Genomic DNA, 15,565 nt, shown 5'->3' on the forward strand with positions numbered 1-15,565 from the left:
GGTCTCTGCTCAAATGTCACCTTTGTCTGTAGGCCTCCCCGGCCTGTTTGAAGCAGCCACTCTCACCCCAATCCCAGCCCTTTTCCCCTCTTCCCTGTGTTTTTCCCCCTCTGTGTTTTCATAGGACTTATCACTTTTGTGCTAACAAGGATTTCCCCCCCCCCCAAAGAAGGACTTTTGTTTACTGCTACACTCGAGTACTTAGAACATTAACTGGCACATAATAGACGTTATGTGAATGAATGAGCAAAAAGGGAAGATGAAAGCATTCTTTTAAACCCTGGCTCTATCACGCGGTATAGAAGTCAGTAGTCACCTCAGATCTCTAGTAAGCATGTTATCAGTTCTTACAGCCTAAAAGGAAGTAAAATCACATGTGGTTTCTGATGTCTGATATGATAGGGGTTCAGTGTTAGAAATAGCACATTTCTTACATCCATTAATTCTGGATATCAGGGAAAAATTTTATTTATTTCTGGCATAAAAGTGGGACCCTATATATGATGATTTTGATTTGTGGAAAAATTAGGGGTACCTTTCCTCTTCCGTTTTGCCCAATGTTTATGCCTTCCCCCACCCACTTTCGCGTGGCTTGTGGGATCTTAGTTCCCTGACCAGGGATGGAACCCGGACCCTTGGCAGGGAGAGCTTGGAGCCCTAACCACCGGACCACCAGGGAATTCCCATGTTTACGCTTTTTACTTAAGTCTTAGGTCGGGGCCAGAGGCTGAGCGACAGATCACTGACAGCCGCCAGTGAGGCTGCTGCCAGCAGAGCTGTTGAGCGCTAGGGGGAGACTCGGCTTTTCCGAGTGGGAGAAGTGCGCTTCCCTGGTCCTCAGTGTGAGCTCCTGGTTCCTCTTGGGCGTCCTGCCACCGCTTCCCCAGCACCAGCCCCCTGGGCAGAGGGGGTGCCGGGCCTGGCTTGTCTGACCTGAAGACTCCTTGAGGCCAGGAGCCCGTCTCCTTCACCGCTTTACGCTCGGGTCTAGCACCGTGCCTCCTGTACTGCGGATACCCTGTTGCTTGTGACTAAGTGAATGAGAATATGCAAGAGTGCCCCCCACGGGCTCTCCCTCCCTGAGTCCCCTCTCTGCTCCTCCAACCTCCTCGCCTGGCCTGGCTCTGTCGGCAGCAGCTGGAAGGAGAGAGTTGGTGCACAGTCCTGCCCCAGGAGGCAGAATGGCAATGAGAAGGGCTCTAGCTTCTATCGCTTTTCTCCCTGGCTGTCCTGGAGGCTTTGCGCCCTGACCACTGCCTGTAATTGTCAGTGTCACTTCAGAACCCTCCAGTTGCTGGCTGTCACAATTGTACAGTAGACTCGCCTTGGAAATACCTTCCCTGTTTTCCCAGGAAGGAGAAGTTAGACAAGGAGATTCCGTGATTCAGGCAGTTCTTAGCAGTAGCGGTCAAGGTAGCCAGAGGGAAGGTGGTAGGTGGAAGTGGCTACCAGGTCACTTAAACAGAAAAAGGCGCCTCACCTGAGATACTACTTCAAGGAGACATCTCTGAGATGCTGAAAATACTTTCGAAGATGTCAGTTTATTACCTGAAATGTAGGAAGTTTGCATCTCTTTCTCAATTGTCCATGTAATCCCCTCAGGTTCTCTGTTGCAGCTAAAAATCTGAAAAGCAGGGTCTTCCCTGGTGGCGCAGTGGTTGAGAGTCCGCCTGCTGATGCAGGGAATCGTTCAGTACCTGGAAAGTCAGCCTATGATCTGTAGGTTCTGTACCCAGTATGGTCAGCAGACACATGAAATATGTTGGAAAAACCCTTAATTTTTCACTTTTCGTATGTCCCAGTAAACTTTGCAGAAGGATTTCTCAGGAATGAAAATTCAGGTGGGTCAAAAGTTGAGTGTCTTTGCTGTTTACCCTCAGATACCAGAGTCCTGCGCTCATTTTAGGCCCAAGTCCAGGCCCAGTTATTAGGGCTGGATAATAAATCAAAACCCCAAACCTAACATTGCATTAAAGTGTCCTCCCTTGCCCAGCACCGTGAGACTTGCGCCCCTGAAGAGAGGAAGGGCTGAGGCCTTCACCCGCCCCCTGCTTCCTCCTGTCACCCCTCCCCCGGTCCCCCTGAGGTTCCTCTACCCACTTCCTGTCACGCCATAAGTAGGGGTGGGACTTCGCCCTCTGGGCCTGACAGCTGGTAAAGGGGATGCTGCCTTGGTCTTTTGGAAGCTTCCCTGCGAGTCCCTCTGCCTGGTGATTCCCTTCAGCTTGGTGGACATCTCTGTTCCCCGTGGCCGCCTTGCACCCCTGCCCAGACGTGCCGTCCACCAGCTCCTCTCAAATCTGCTTCTCGGGTCTCTTCTCACCCCAAGCTGCCTTCCCTGTGCTGCCCTCATCTTTTCTCCTGGGCACGCTCGTCGGGGGGTGAGGCCAGTCCCGCCGGGACAGCCCTTGTCTGCCCTGCAGCCCTCCTCAACCCCAGATTTCCGGGGCAGGGGTCAGACCTCAAGCCACAGCCTCCTTCCCGGGCAGACTCAGGCCCTCATTGTGGTGTCTCAGAGCTTCCTCAGGGGTCCCCCTGAAACTTCCTTACTAGGTTTTGAATCAAAAGAAACCTGCTCCCCTACCGAGGAAGGAGAGTCACACAGCACAGTAACTGCTTTCTCCGGAGAAATCTCAATTCCCTCACCCACTTGGTTTCACTGAGATGTGCAAGAGAAGGAAGTGTGTGCGCGCGCGCACGTGTGTGTGTGTGTGTGTGTGTGTGTGTGTGTGTGTGTGTGTGTGGGGGGAGGTCGTTTCCTACTCACTTTGGTTTTCAGATTGTTATCAGTAAAGTCTGAGGTATGACTATCATTCTAACATCACGTTTCATATTTTTCTCAACGTTTTAGAAACAAGCATATGATGTTACATTGGAAACAAGAACCGGCTTGCCCACTGCTGCTGTCTCTCTTCAGACAGTAGAGCATCGTGGTTAAAACACTGCTCTGGGGTCGGGTGGCAGGGCTCAAAGCCCCTGCTCTGCCACTTTCTCACCTGGGTCACCTGGCAAGTTACTCCGTCTCTGGGCCTGTGTCCTGCCGTGGATAGTAGCCGTACCTGGAAGGTTTACTGTGAGGGGGAAATAACGCAGGTAGCCCCGTGCCTGGCAGAGTCCGTGCTCAGTAGGGGAGCTCTTACGTGGCTTTCGTCCCAGCGCTCAGCATCTCTCGCCTGCGTCACCATGGAACGTAGCGGCTCCTTAGCTGCTAGCAGCTGTAGCAGGTGTAAGTTTCCTTAGCACCTACCCGCTGCCCAAGGAGTAAGCTTTCTAAATGCACAAATGACCCTCCTCTGCTCAAAAGGCCTTCAGATTCAAACCCTGCCCCGCTCCACCAACCTCTGTCTCCTCTCACCACTTGTCATACTCACAGGTAGACCTCTCGGTGGGCCTGGTCCTGCTGCTTTGTCTCTGTACTTGCTGACGTGACCTTCTGCCCCTCCTGTCTACACCCCCATAACACACACTGCTAATACCTCTGCCCAGCGCACTCCTGCTAACTTGTCTTCCCTCTAGACTAACTCCTGACGGTGTCACCATACGTTTTCTCCGAATACGCATGAGTAGCACAGTACCCGGCACCTCTCAGGTGATTCCTGTTTGCTCAGGGTCTGAATGAGTTGTGTATCTCTGAAGCCCTAGAATACAGTGATCACCAGCCACTAGGCTAGACTTTGATTTTTTTTTTTTTTCTCTTTAGTTGCAGGGCCACCGTGATCAGAGCCTCTATTACATATTTCAGTTTAAACTTTTTACTCAGGAATATTCCTGGGTATGTCTCTCATCTTCTGAACGTGCAAATGAAATATCTGGAGAGTGGCTAGGAACATGCTGGATTTCTGAAAAGCGACACTTTTGCAAGTGGCTGTTTCCTTGTTCAGAGAGGCAGTCACTCCCACCAGGGTGGTGATGGTAGTTTCCCGGCCTGAGAGTGGTACCAGCAAGGGGACTTGGTGCAGCTGTCCTCCCCAGTGGCTGCTTGATTGCAGGCGTTTATGGAGCCCTGAGATACGACTACCCCTCCTTTTCTTTCTCACCACAAAAGCAGGCCGTGGCCGTTTTTTATCTGCAAGAAGGGATTACTTGAATCTCACCGATGACCTTTTCTGACAAGAAAAAAATGGAAAACCACACATCTTGAAAGCGTCCGGTCTTCCTTTAACCTTACATCTCTTCGCCAGGCCACGAGTTATGCTGCCCCTACACCCTCACATCTCCCTGAACTCAGGTCCCAGCAAGCTCCCATTCCTCTGCGTCCTCTCTCTGGATCCTGCAGGAATTCCTTAGATACATGGGTGTTTTGGAGTTTGCAGTGTGGCTTTGCCCTGTAACATTCCTTGAGGAGCTCCAATGAATTGTTAAGGGGGCACGTTTCCCTGTGCCCCTGTGTCCCAGCTTGGACTTCCTGTGGACACTGTTTCAAAACCCCATCGCCAGCTCTCCAGGGCCATCCTCTCTGAGTAGCTCATTTTCTTAAAAATGTCCTATCTTGTCATTCTTTCTCAGGTAGGGAAATGCTTCTCCCCCTCTTACTCTAGGAAAAGTGTTGCCAGCTTCACCCAGTAGTAGTTTAGGGAGGGTGGGTGAATCAGGGCCCAGGGGCATAAATCTCCGAGGGGTCCATCTGGCCTGGCTTTGGGCGCACATTCCATTTGCCTGTCTCTCTGTTTCTTATCCAGCAGTTGGAAGGAATGCGCCTGTATATGCCAAAGCAGAAGAGTCCCAGACTTTAGGGGCTTATTAATGCTATTTTTGCATTTCTTTGCTGAGTTGAGAGAGAAGAGACTGAAGCTTGCCAGGTGGCACACAGAGGCTGCTCTGTGCTGGTGGGGAAAACCACAGACACTCCTGAGGTTTATTGGTTTGAAACCCTTCTGGAGTTTTGCTTGTGTTTTCATTTCTGCAGGTGTGTAAAAACCTCTTCCGAGAAGAAATAGTGACGCTCAGAATATAGTCTTTTATCGCCGAACCCTGGGGAGGGGCTGCTTAAATTCCAGAGACTGTTGAATGAACGAGGTGCTGATGGGGAGATGGAGGGTGGAGGGTGGAGTCATATCCTTACTGAGACTTACCATGTTCATCAGACCATTGGAGGACGAGATCTCGAAGGGAATGGGACATGGTTTAGTAACTGGGAAGTCATTCAGGAGCCATGAATCTTCAGCGACCAGCGTGCGCAGTCAGCTTCTTGGCAGCGGTGGTATCCCTGGCCTGGGTCAGTGTGCAGCATCCCGGCCACGTGGCTGCCGGCTGCTGGGCATGCTCTCCGCTACTGGCTGACTTCTCACTGCTCCTTTCTCCGCTGCACAGCTTCTGTGTACTCTCAGCTTCCACCCCCTCGTGGCCTCTGCCTGCCCCTGGCTTTTGCTTACTCATGGCCTCTTCCTTCTGCCTTTACTCTGAATGCCTTTTAGGTGACTTCCAGTTTCTCAAGAAAGAAGAGTGATCGGCACGTCGGTTCCTGCCACCTCCTTTAGACACGATCATCCAGTGTGGCCACGGAGTTTCTTAGAAGGGGGTCAGGCAGGGCAAGTGCCAAAGCAGAATGGATTCCTCTCCAAAGCCGTTGGGTTAGAAGCCCCTCCGGTGTGCTTCCTGAGCATCTGATGTCTTCCTCTTGGTCCAGTATGGTAGTGATGATAATGGCGATGCTGATACACTTTGATTGAATTCTCGTTATGTGCCAATGACGTAGCACAGTGTTCGGACTTGACTTGGATTATTTCCTGCATCCTCACGATGACCTTATGATGTAGGGTACCATTTCATAGATGTGGAGATTGAGGCTTAGGCAGGTTTGGTAGCTTAACCGAGATCACACAGGTAATAGGTAGTGGAACTGAGATTCAAGACGAGGTAGTCTGTATTGCGATGTCCCGTCTGTCTGTCTGCCCTACATCTAGCCCTTGTCCAGGCTGCCCTTTTTCTGGATTCCAGGGGAAATTGCAGGTGAGCCAGGTGGCTTGAGTACAGGGTGGCTTGTGCCGGGAGGAGGCCGACCCTGGACTGCTCTCTGCCACACCCTAGAGCAGACTTGTCTAAGTAGCTGGAATTTCAGAGTCTCCCTTGTATGGTGACAGATACACGTCAGTACATTTTTTGTTTGTTGCTTTCTAAACTTCTGTTATAATGGTATCGCCTCAGCCGTGTTCCATTAATGTGTCTTATTTCTTCTTAGACTCATCTTGGTCTCCTTGCTAAGTGTGAGAGATACTGTCTAGTACGTAGGGGTTAATGGGAATCTCCTATTTTCCTTGGCAGTCATCTCTTACAGGCTCCAGATTGATATGCCAAAAGCTAGTTGTCTAACAGCCAATTTGTGGAATGGCTAATTTGCTGAAAATATTTGTTTTAACTTTTTAAATCGACTGCTCTTCATTTTGTCTTTACGGCAGCACTTGGTTACGGTCGATTTGTTTTTGCCTCTGCTGCAGCAACAGCTGTAGACTCGGAGGAGATGAGTGAGGGTCGCAAGAATATAGGTACAGGTGTATATTTACAGTATGAATATGAAGAATTCTTATCGAGGTTCATTTATACTAGTTTTTCTTAATGTAATCTTCATGTCTTAACAAAGGATATGTGTATGAGAAATCCTCCTTTTATTCTTGACTCCGTAGTGTTCGAATATGTGCTTCTCGTGACCTGCAACCTTGGTCTCTGGCTCTCTCTCTTGTTCTCCCTCGTTCCTTTTCTGTCTTTGCTGCTCCTGTGAACTCCACCTTCACGTCAGCCCTAACAGATGGCTAAAGGAATAAGTACACGTGGACAGCTGTCCTGCTCTTCATCCGTTTATCCTTATTCCGGTTAGATTCAGCTTCATAGCATGCTATTTTCTGACCTTACGCACAAGGCCAGTACCCTTGACGTCTTTAACTCCCGGGGTGTTGCTGCAGGATCCAGGCAGGAGGAGGACTTATTACTGGGGTGCAAATTCGGGCTCTGTGTGTGCTCTTCTCACATCAGCAGCAGCTCTGGGTACAAAGGAGAGTAGCCAGATAACGTTTTGTATTGGTTTAGTTTTTCAATAAGTTTGAGTTCTAAAAAGTGGTTCTTTAAACCCAAGGACTGACCATTCAAGTCAACGTGGAGAACTGGAGCTGAAATCATGTACGTATCGTTGGTGACGTAGGCAAAACCTAAAAGTTCCAGAACTGATTGACTCACTATCAATAGTGAGTCAACGTGAAGGAGATTATTTACACTGGTTCAGTTGCTGTGTTGACTGGAAATACCAGCCGTCTGAGTAAAGGCATCATTAAATCCAACACTTCCCTCTATACTCCACACCCCGCCCCGTCTGCTTCCCACCCCCGACCCAATACTTTTTTCCAGGGTAGATTGTGAGCTTTAGTTTCGGTCGTGTGTGTGCTCGCACGCACATACATGCAACACTAAAGCACAGTTTATTCAAAGCTGTTGTGTTGTATGGGACTCCTCAGGTGCAAATTCAGATCCAGATACAACCACTCTATGCGATCAAGGGGTCTGAGGATCCTGAGTGACTCACAGAACTCACGGTCAGGCCAGGGCTTATAATACTGTCAGGATTTTCTTCCCCTACCCTCGTTCTTTGTTTCTCGCTACAGACTGACTTTCTCCACGAGGTGAAAAACACGCTGCACGTGGCTCCAGTGTTGGGCCATTTACAGCCTCAGCCGCTAGAGACAGATGCCTGTTCCAGATCCTGGTGTCGGGGGCAGGGAATTTCAGGCTTTCCGACTCCTACCGGGGCGGTGGGGTCACGTGAGAGCTGGCAGCTCTGAGGTGGTGGTGGAGTGGGTTTGGGAAGAAGGAATCCTTACAAGAAGAGGGAGGCGCTGTTCTCTGAAGGAGAGGGTGGTGCCCACAGGTGCCCGGAAGATAAGGTGTCTGCCGCTGGTGTGCTTGCACGTTCCTCAGGATTTACCACGAATCTGAATGCCTGTTTTAAATCACTTGGCAGACTTAACTGTAATATTGGATTTTTTTTTCTTCTGGCTTCTTGTCAACTACAAGCTTTAATTATAATTATTCTTCAGCTGGCATGTCCTAGCGCTTCTTACTCATCTGTCAACTTGACTTTAACACAGTTAAGGAGTCCAGTGAAAGACCCCATCTTTGAGACAACAGAAGGCTGAGCTGTCAACTGCCTGTCGGTTTTGTAGTCCCCAGTCATCGTTGCCAGGATTGTGTTCAGCTCCTCTTTGGTTTCTCTGTGTAGTTAGAAACAGTAAGACTGCTCTTCAGTGAGTATTTGGAGGCACTGCACAGGTGAAAGAGTAAGTCTTTTTTCCAGCCCCATCCAGGTTAGCTATCCTAATCCTCAGGAAGAGAAAACTGGGCCGTGACTGCCGTGCTTTGTGTTTTAAGATTCAGGTTAGTTTGCGGCTGATAACTACCTGGAATCCATTAAAAATTAAGTTTTTGGTTGTCTTTTCTGTCCTCTGCAGAATATTATTTCCTACAAGCTCTCAGTATCTGTCTCCAGCCCTGTCTTTTGCCAGAATGTGGGATTAAATGAGTAGAATCTTCAGTCCAGCTCAGCCCCCAAATGATTGTTGTTTCCGTGGAAACAGTTGAAGGCCCCTCAATTAAAACTGCCCCTGCAGGCTGCGGAGGGTCCAAGTATGAAAATGAGTTTGAGAAGCCAAGTTCTCATCCTCTAAATTAAACCCAGAGAGGACAGTGCTCCAGGAGTCTACTGACAGTTGGGACCATACTTTTTTTTTGCCTTTTGGCGAGGGAGGGTCTCGGTATTTCAGGCACAGGTGTGTGTTGGTTTGCTTGTTTTGCTAAATTCCTCAGATAACTGTCCTGTTATCCATGGAGCTCTTTGTGTACAGCCATGGATCATGGAAGAGTGTTTGGGAACAATCTGATTTTTGCTCAGACTTTGGTGTGGATCACAAATAAAAAGCCCATTAAAAATGGATGAAATCATAGAATGGTCTTAAAACTGGAAGGAGCCTCAAGGGCAGTAGGTGCCAAATTCCCCTCCTCTTTGAGAATCCCTCCTGGAGCGCGGCTGAGGGAGGTTCACAGCTTCAGCTCCCGCCGGGGGAAGCCCATGTTTCTCAGGCCGCCTTCTCTGCCCCACTGCTGGAGACCCGCTGGTATTAGAAAGGCCTCTTTATGCTGGAACTGACATCTCCTCCTGTCCCTTCCAGCTCTGCTGCCTCTTTTTGGTGCCAAGTAAATTGAGTCTACTTCTTCTTCCATAATTATGTTGGCTTTTTTTTTTTTTTTTTGCGGTACGCGGGCCTCTCACTGTTGTGGCCTCTCCCTCTGTGGAGCACAGGCTCCGGGCGCGCAGGCTCAGCGGCCATGGCTCACGGGCCCAGCCGCTCCGCAGCATGTGGGATCTTCCCGGACCGGGGCACGAACCCGTGTCCCCTGCCTCGGCAGGCGGACTCTCAACCACTGCGCCACCAGGGAAGCCCAATTATGTTGACTTTTTAAAGTTTAAGAATGTTATCACACACCCTCAAAGTCCTCTCCTCCCCTGGCTGAGCAGGTCCGAAACATTAAGACCTTAAATATTACCACTTCTGTTTAAAGGCATTCTGAGGGGAGAAGTTGATTTCCTTCCAATTCTGGACCCTCACCACTGTCGCTTAGATTTTGTTTGACTTATGGCAATTTTTTTTTTTTTTCTCAGCATCATTTGCGTAGGTGGAGAATTGGTTACAGTATTTCTGGGTTTTCCTTTTTCTCCCCTGGAGTATTCATAGTTCAGAGCTTGGAAATCTAAGAAACACAAGGTTGGATCAAACCATTGATCTAGGCAGTTTCACGAAGGGTGTGGTTGCCTCGTATGATGTCACCCCAGACATTAGTGAATACACCCTACATTCCTAAGTGTTTAATAATCTCTCAGCCCTTCATCTCTGACTTTATTTAAACTCTGGCCTTTTTCATAAGGTTAAAGTTGTGCATTTTAGGAGTTCTTTGTGCCTCATACGTGTTCTATTATTAGTATCCTATTATTGTCCTTAAAGTGATTCCTGCCCACCCTGCGCCCACCCCTGCAAGAAACAGAAACCTTATAAACAAAATTCTCTTGTTCAGTGTTCCTACAACCTTAAAATGGGTCAAAACATAGAAACCCTAAACTCAGGTGTTGATTAGTGCTGACTGAAAAGTGCTGGGAAGCAAGTACACAGCTTCCACTTGGTAGAGAAAGATTATTGAAGTAGACATTCTGTTCTGATTCTTTAAAAAATCAATAGCTGTGTGACCTTCGGCAAATCACCAAACTTCTCTGGGTTCCGTTTTCCTCGAGGATAAAATGAGATGAGTATTCCTGTTTTTCCAGGTTGTTGGGAATGCTTTGAAAACAAATTGTTTAATATTAAGACTTTACAGCAAACTATACCATGGTACTCTGGGGGTATTTTGAGAGCTCAAAAGAAATTTAATAAGATAAGAAAATAAAATACTGATGATATCGGGTATTTAAGACTCACATACCTCCACAATTTCAAAATAGCAGTAGCTGGCCTCTGTAAGAATGAATAGTAAATATATACCTTCCATCGTAGAGGAAAACATCTCATAAAATTTCTAACTTAGGTTCTGGGTGGTATTTGATGTGGTATCACACTTAAGGGAGAAAAAATTTCTGTAAAGGAGTGGCATTGTTTGTGGAGAAATGAAATTACTCTGGGTCCTTTTGGCAGGAGAACAAACGGATTGCAAGCCAGGGAGTAACCTTTGATTTTTAAGTCATTTAAATGAGGGTAAGGAAATACGCTAATAACTCAGTGTGGGACAGCCGGGCACAAACCACCCAGGTGGGCTTTGGGGATCTGAGCCTGATAGGGTCTCCCAGGGAGCTCAAGGGTGGACCTGAGGTGAGTTTTCCCTGGAAAACTTTTAGGAGCTTGTGGCTGGGACTGGCTGCCCTGTTAGCTTTAAGATTCCAGCTCTACCCTATTTCCTGAGAAGCACCAGTGATTTGAAGGTGGCCCTTGTCTGGCATCTGCATGCCCTGGGGATGTAAGAATGACACCTCTTGGGTGTTGAGAGGTGTCTTTCTTACACGTCTGTTTTTCACTCAGACCACTTATATTTGGAGACATAGAAAGCAAAGTAACATCCACATCTTCTCCATACAGGGTCTGGGGACGGTTTCTAGGGGTCATGTCTTTGCTTTATGTAGTTTTACCAAAAATATGAACCCACCTAGACCTTGGAAAGTAGTTTTTCTTTTCTCTTGTTTTATCTATCTACCTATCTACCTATCTTCCTATCTATCTTTCTTTCTTTCAGTCTGGCGGTGTTTCTTGATGTGATGTGACAGTCAGATGCCTTTCAAGGTTTTCTTGGGGTGGGGTGGGGAAAGACAGTGGCAGTCATCTTTTCATGATAGAAAACTGACCCCGCCTCCTGGCACCCTGTTGTGTGTTCTTTTCTGCTTCCAGGGAGTTCTGTCCAACATCTCTTCCATCACCGATCTTGGCGGCTTTGACCCAGTTTGGCTCTTCCTCGTGGTAGGAGGAGTGATGTTCATTCTGGGATTTGCTGGGTGCATTGGAGCTCTACGGGAAAACACTTTCCTTCTCAAGTTTGTAAGTACCGCACTCTGCTCTCAGGTTGAGAGCCAAACTCTCATCTCACATCAAAAGGACACCCTTACCAGCAAGAGTGAGCCGTACCGCAAGCACTGGCGAGCATGTAGCCTGGGTAATGCTTTTCTTTTAGGAGGGCTTTCTAGATACCCACCCTCCATCCTCCTCTGCTCCTGCCTCCTTAATAATATCAGCACCAGCCCCTCCCCATGCCATCCATGGAGGCTTTGTACATGGATATCATGACTTTGCATTCCAATCCCTAAAATCGCTTTAGGACTAAGGTAGGTCTACCTAGGTACCTAGTTTTCTTCTTTTGAATGATTTTTTTGCCCTCTCTTTTAAGCACATAGTCAATAGAAAGCTGTTTAGGTAGTTGGTTTAGAGAAACCAGACCTAACAGTGTCTGTGACATGTCCAGATTAAATCTGTTAAGCAGTAGGTTCTGGCGAATAAAGAGAAACAGTAAATGCATATCTCCTGTGTCCTCTGCCAGCGCAAAGGCCTCCTTTGTGTGACCAGCATAATTTTTAGATCCCTTGCGGGGTATTTGGTGTGATCATTGTTAGCATGAATATTTTTGGAGGAGGAGTTTAACCAGGGGGTAGATGAGTATTAAAAGTCGAGAATGGGCTTCCCTGGTGGCCCAGTGGTTGGGAGTCCGCCTGCCGATGCAGGGGGCGCGGATTCGTGCCCCGGTCCGGGAGGATCCCACATGCCGCAGACCGGCTGGGCCCGTGAGCCATGGCCGCTGAGCCTGCGCATCTGGAGCCTGTGCTCCACAATGGGAGAGGCCACAACAGTGAGAGGCCCGCGTACTGCCAAAAAAAAAAAAAAAAAAAAAAAAAAGTCGAGAATGAAAAGTAAAAGCCTTATCCTTTGGAGATTCCTTCCTCAGGAGATCAGAATGGCCTGTGTTTACTTGTGTGTGTTTGAAATCAGTTTGGGAGGTGTAGCCAGTGGCCGCCTTCAGCTAAGTGTGCCTGTCTGTCTCGAGCTTGGCATTCTGGTGAGCGTCTGTCTCACAGCCCCATGTACGACAGCATCCACGCCCCTCTCCAAGAACAGAAAAATGATTTTTCAAAACCCCACCATCCTGTGGGGAGGCAAGATGGTGGGACTTTGGAAGAACGGCCTTAGCGTTATATCCCCTGTTCCTAGGGTCATTCTCTACCTCCGCTGACACATCATCATCTATGGGCGTTTTCATTTAAAACAAGAGCATTGACCAGAACTAGTCCCAACGGCCCTGCCCCATGTGATTCCCTTCCCCCGCACTTCTGCCGCATCTCCTCTGGCATCTTTTCTTGAATCGCCCTAAGAGCAGACGCTGTCCCCTCACTGGCCCCCTGGGCTATAGCTCATTTTGCATTTGGGCGGCTCTGCCTCAGACAAGGTTCTGGAGGCTGTTCTGAAAGTTCATATGACTCATGCTAACAGGGAAAACCAAGGGATGCTTGGTGCTGTGTACAATTTAATGAGCAGTTGGTTCTCTGTTCTTTATACATAGGTCTGTGTTGGGAATAGTTTTCCAAGACTCCATTTGTCTTACACGCACACACACACACACACACACACAATTACTTCATGCCTCACCTAGTCTTGATCTCTGGAGCCCTCAGGAGAGCTTTGTCCCTGATTGTGACCTACCAACCTGCCAGTCGTCTTGGTGTGAGATACTTCTAAATGCTTGAGCTCACCTCGCTCAGCGTTTCTGTAGCCTCATTGGGCCACAGATCATACTTACCACTGGCCACTATTGTATCAGCGTTAGTCTCCTTGCTCCCCTTTAATGTGACTTGATTGCATATAGTTTAGTTTATAAGGGTTGCCTGTTTAATATAGTTGACAATTTTTGTAGTTGAAGATACCAGAGTTAACTGAACAGGCAGAAATACATACATTTCTCTAGATTGGCATCTTAATTTATGAAGTTCCACGTTGGAAGGGAAGAGAACTGTGTTGTTTCTTGGCTTTTTTAAGTCTTGGAGAATATTTTAAATGCCCTCTCTCTCCATTTAGTACAAACAGTCAAAACTGGCCTAGAATATGCTTTGAAGCAGGAGCTATGAAGGAAGTAGGAAGTAATGTCAACATGGCTCCAAACAGCTTCAAACATCTGATGTCATAAGGCTAAGAGAACTGCTGGGGGAAAATCCGGGAGCTGAGAAAATGGAGCTTCCTGACTGACTGAGGCCCTTGGATGAAGCCTGGGAGTCAGTCTCTGCACCTTCAGAAATGGGGGAAATTAGCTCATAGGACCTGAAGGACGCTGATTTCTGCCAAATATTTGATAAGAATTTAATTTGGACTCAATTTCTGATACATATATTATGTAACATTATGAGAAAGCTTACCAGGGTGACTGGGCCTCACCTTGATAGAGGTGAGAACAAAAATCTAATTAAAACCTTTGCCTGACCTGGTTTTGCTATTTTGCATGTGCGCACCTGTGAACTAGCCATGATTCTCTCATTTCTATAGTGTGATAACTGTCGTATTTACATGTGTAGAGTAGTACCCGATAAAGGAGGGAGTCGTTTTATGCGGTGGGGTAGGTATTGTGTGAAAGTGACAGGATTTTTTTTCTTTCCTTTTTTCTAGATTGAGGAAAGCTCACTTTGAAATTATGGGTACTACTGATGATTGTTAAGAACTGTTTAGATTCTATTTCTAAAGTGAACTCATCAAGGACAGATGACCAGGAGCTCTATGGAACCTGAGGGGCTGAGCTGGAGCGTCTGGAATTGGGACCTAGACCTTGGGGTCCTAGACTTTGGCAGGCACTTCTTTCTTCCTTCCACCCCTCCCCTCATGGCCATCCTCCCAGAATGGCACTTGGCACCCTGGATAAACACTGCCAGATATACTGACATCTAATGTGGAAAGACCTGACCCCACGGTCCTTTCCTACCCTCACATAAGACTGTGGGCTCTTTGGAGGCAGAGCTGTGGTCCTACTTATCCTTGCCTCTGCAAAGCCCACCTAGGCCCGAGCCTGATCTCTCGTGGGCCATTCAGTAGGTGTTTGCTGAGTGAATAAACCATTTTTGTCTTTTATTTTCATAAGTAGCTGTAGCTTCCTTTGCACCCGTCGCCAATATATTTTCCTCTTGGTTGGCTGCATGCTGTCTGCTCGCTGAATGTAGGCACAGCAGACCGTAGCCCCTCTACCTCCCCAGCCTCTCCCTGTGTGGCAGGAGCCCTCAGGAGCTCGGCTCAGCAGGTGGCCCCAGTGCCACCCTCTCTGCCCTTGTCCACAGAAGTTTGCCTGCCGTTTACCCTCTGGTCCTTCACAGCCTCATTTCTCGTAAATGGCTTGAGCAAAATAGTTTGAAAAGGGTGAGAACATGGGGGTGGGAGGAAGTGGAAAGAACCATGGGCGTGAGTGGGACGTTGATATGACTAAGATGAGACACTTCTGGGTCTTCTAGATGAAAGGGAAATTTCTGCAGATTTGTGGGCAATTTACCCTGTAACCCATGGTCTCCAGCCTTCCTTTTAAGTTCTTGTTGTCTGCGTCAACCCGAAGTCTTCCTCTGGCTGCGCGTTGATGCTATTTAAAGTGTTCTGAGCCTGGTGCTTCACAAAGGAAAACCGGCACAGCTTGCTGTCCCAAGAAAGCCTTCAGCCCAGTGGTTTCGTTTTGTTGGCATCATGGGAAATTATTTTCATGTCCTAGCTGCCCCCTCCTGCCCACCCAGTTCCTCTTTGACCTCCACCTAAAATGAACCCATCTGCTGTTTTGCCCCGTGTGGCAGGTGCAAAGGGGAGTTAACACAACAGCATCTGAATCCGGAAAAGGACTGTATTGCTCACAGAATCAAGGCCACAGTAACAAATGACAGGCGATCTTAAAATACTGGGCTTTTCAGCGTTACAAAAGCTTACTAGAGGTAGGAGCAGGTCGTTGTTCAAGCGTCTGACGAATGCATTCATCAGGAGAAATTCATTAGGCCGTAATGTGGGTCTAATGAGGAATTCCTATTTTCCATGTCTGCTTATGGGCTTTG

The 15,565-nt window shown here is 48.0% G+C and overlaps 1 protein-coding gene across 5 annotated transcripts in view; it reads left to right on the plus strand.

Moving 5' to 3' along the window:
• TSPAN5 (tetraspanin 5) overlaps positions 1-15,565 on the plus strand; it is a 171,087-nt gene that overhangs the window by 145,864 nt on the left and 9,658 nt on the right. For 4 of the 5 annotated variants that reach the window (XM_024736046.1, XM_024736043.1, XM_024736042.1 and 1 more), the window contains one exon: positions 11,406-11,552. The exons of the other annotated variant lie outside the window; for it this stretch is intronic. In XM_024736046.1, coding sequence (XP_024591814.1) covers positions 11,406-11,552 — 147 coding nt within the window. The remainder of the gene's footprint in view (positions 1-11,405; positions 11,553-15,565) is intronic. 5 annotated transcript variants of the gene reach the window in all.

The sequence above is a fragment of the Neophocaena asiaeorientalis genome, unplaced genomic scaffold (genome assembly GCF_003031525.2).
Source record: "Neophocaena asiaeorientalis asiaeorientalis breed wild unplaced genomic scaffold, Neophocaena_asiaeorientalis_V1.1 scaffold7, whole genome shotgun sequence".
NCBI lineage: Eukaryota > Metazoa > Chordata > Mammalia > Artiodactyla > Phocoenidae > Neophocaena > Neophocaena asiaeorientalis.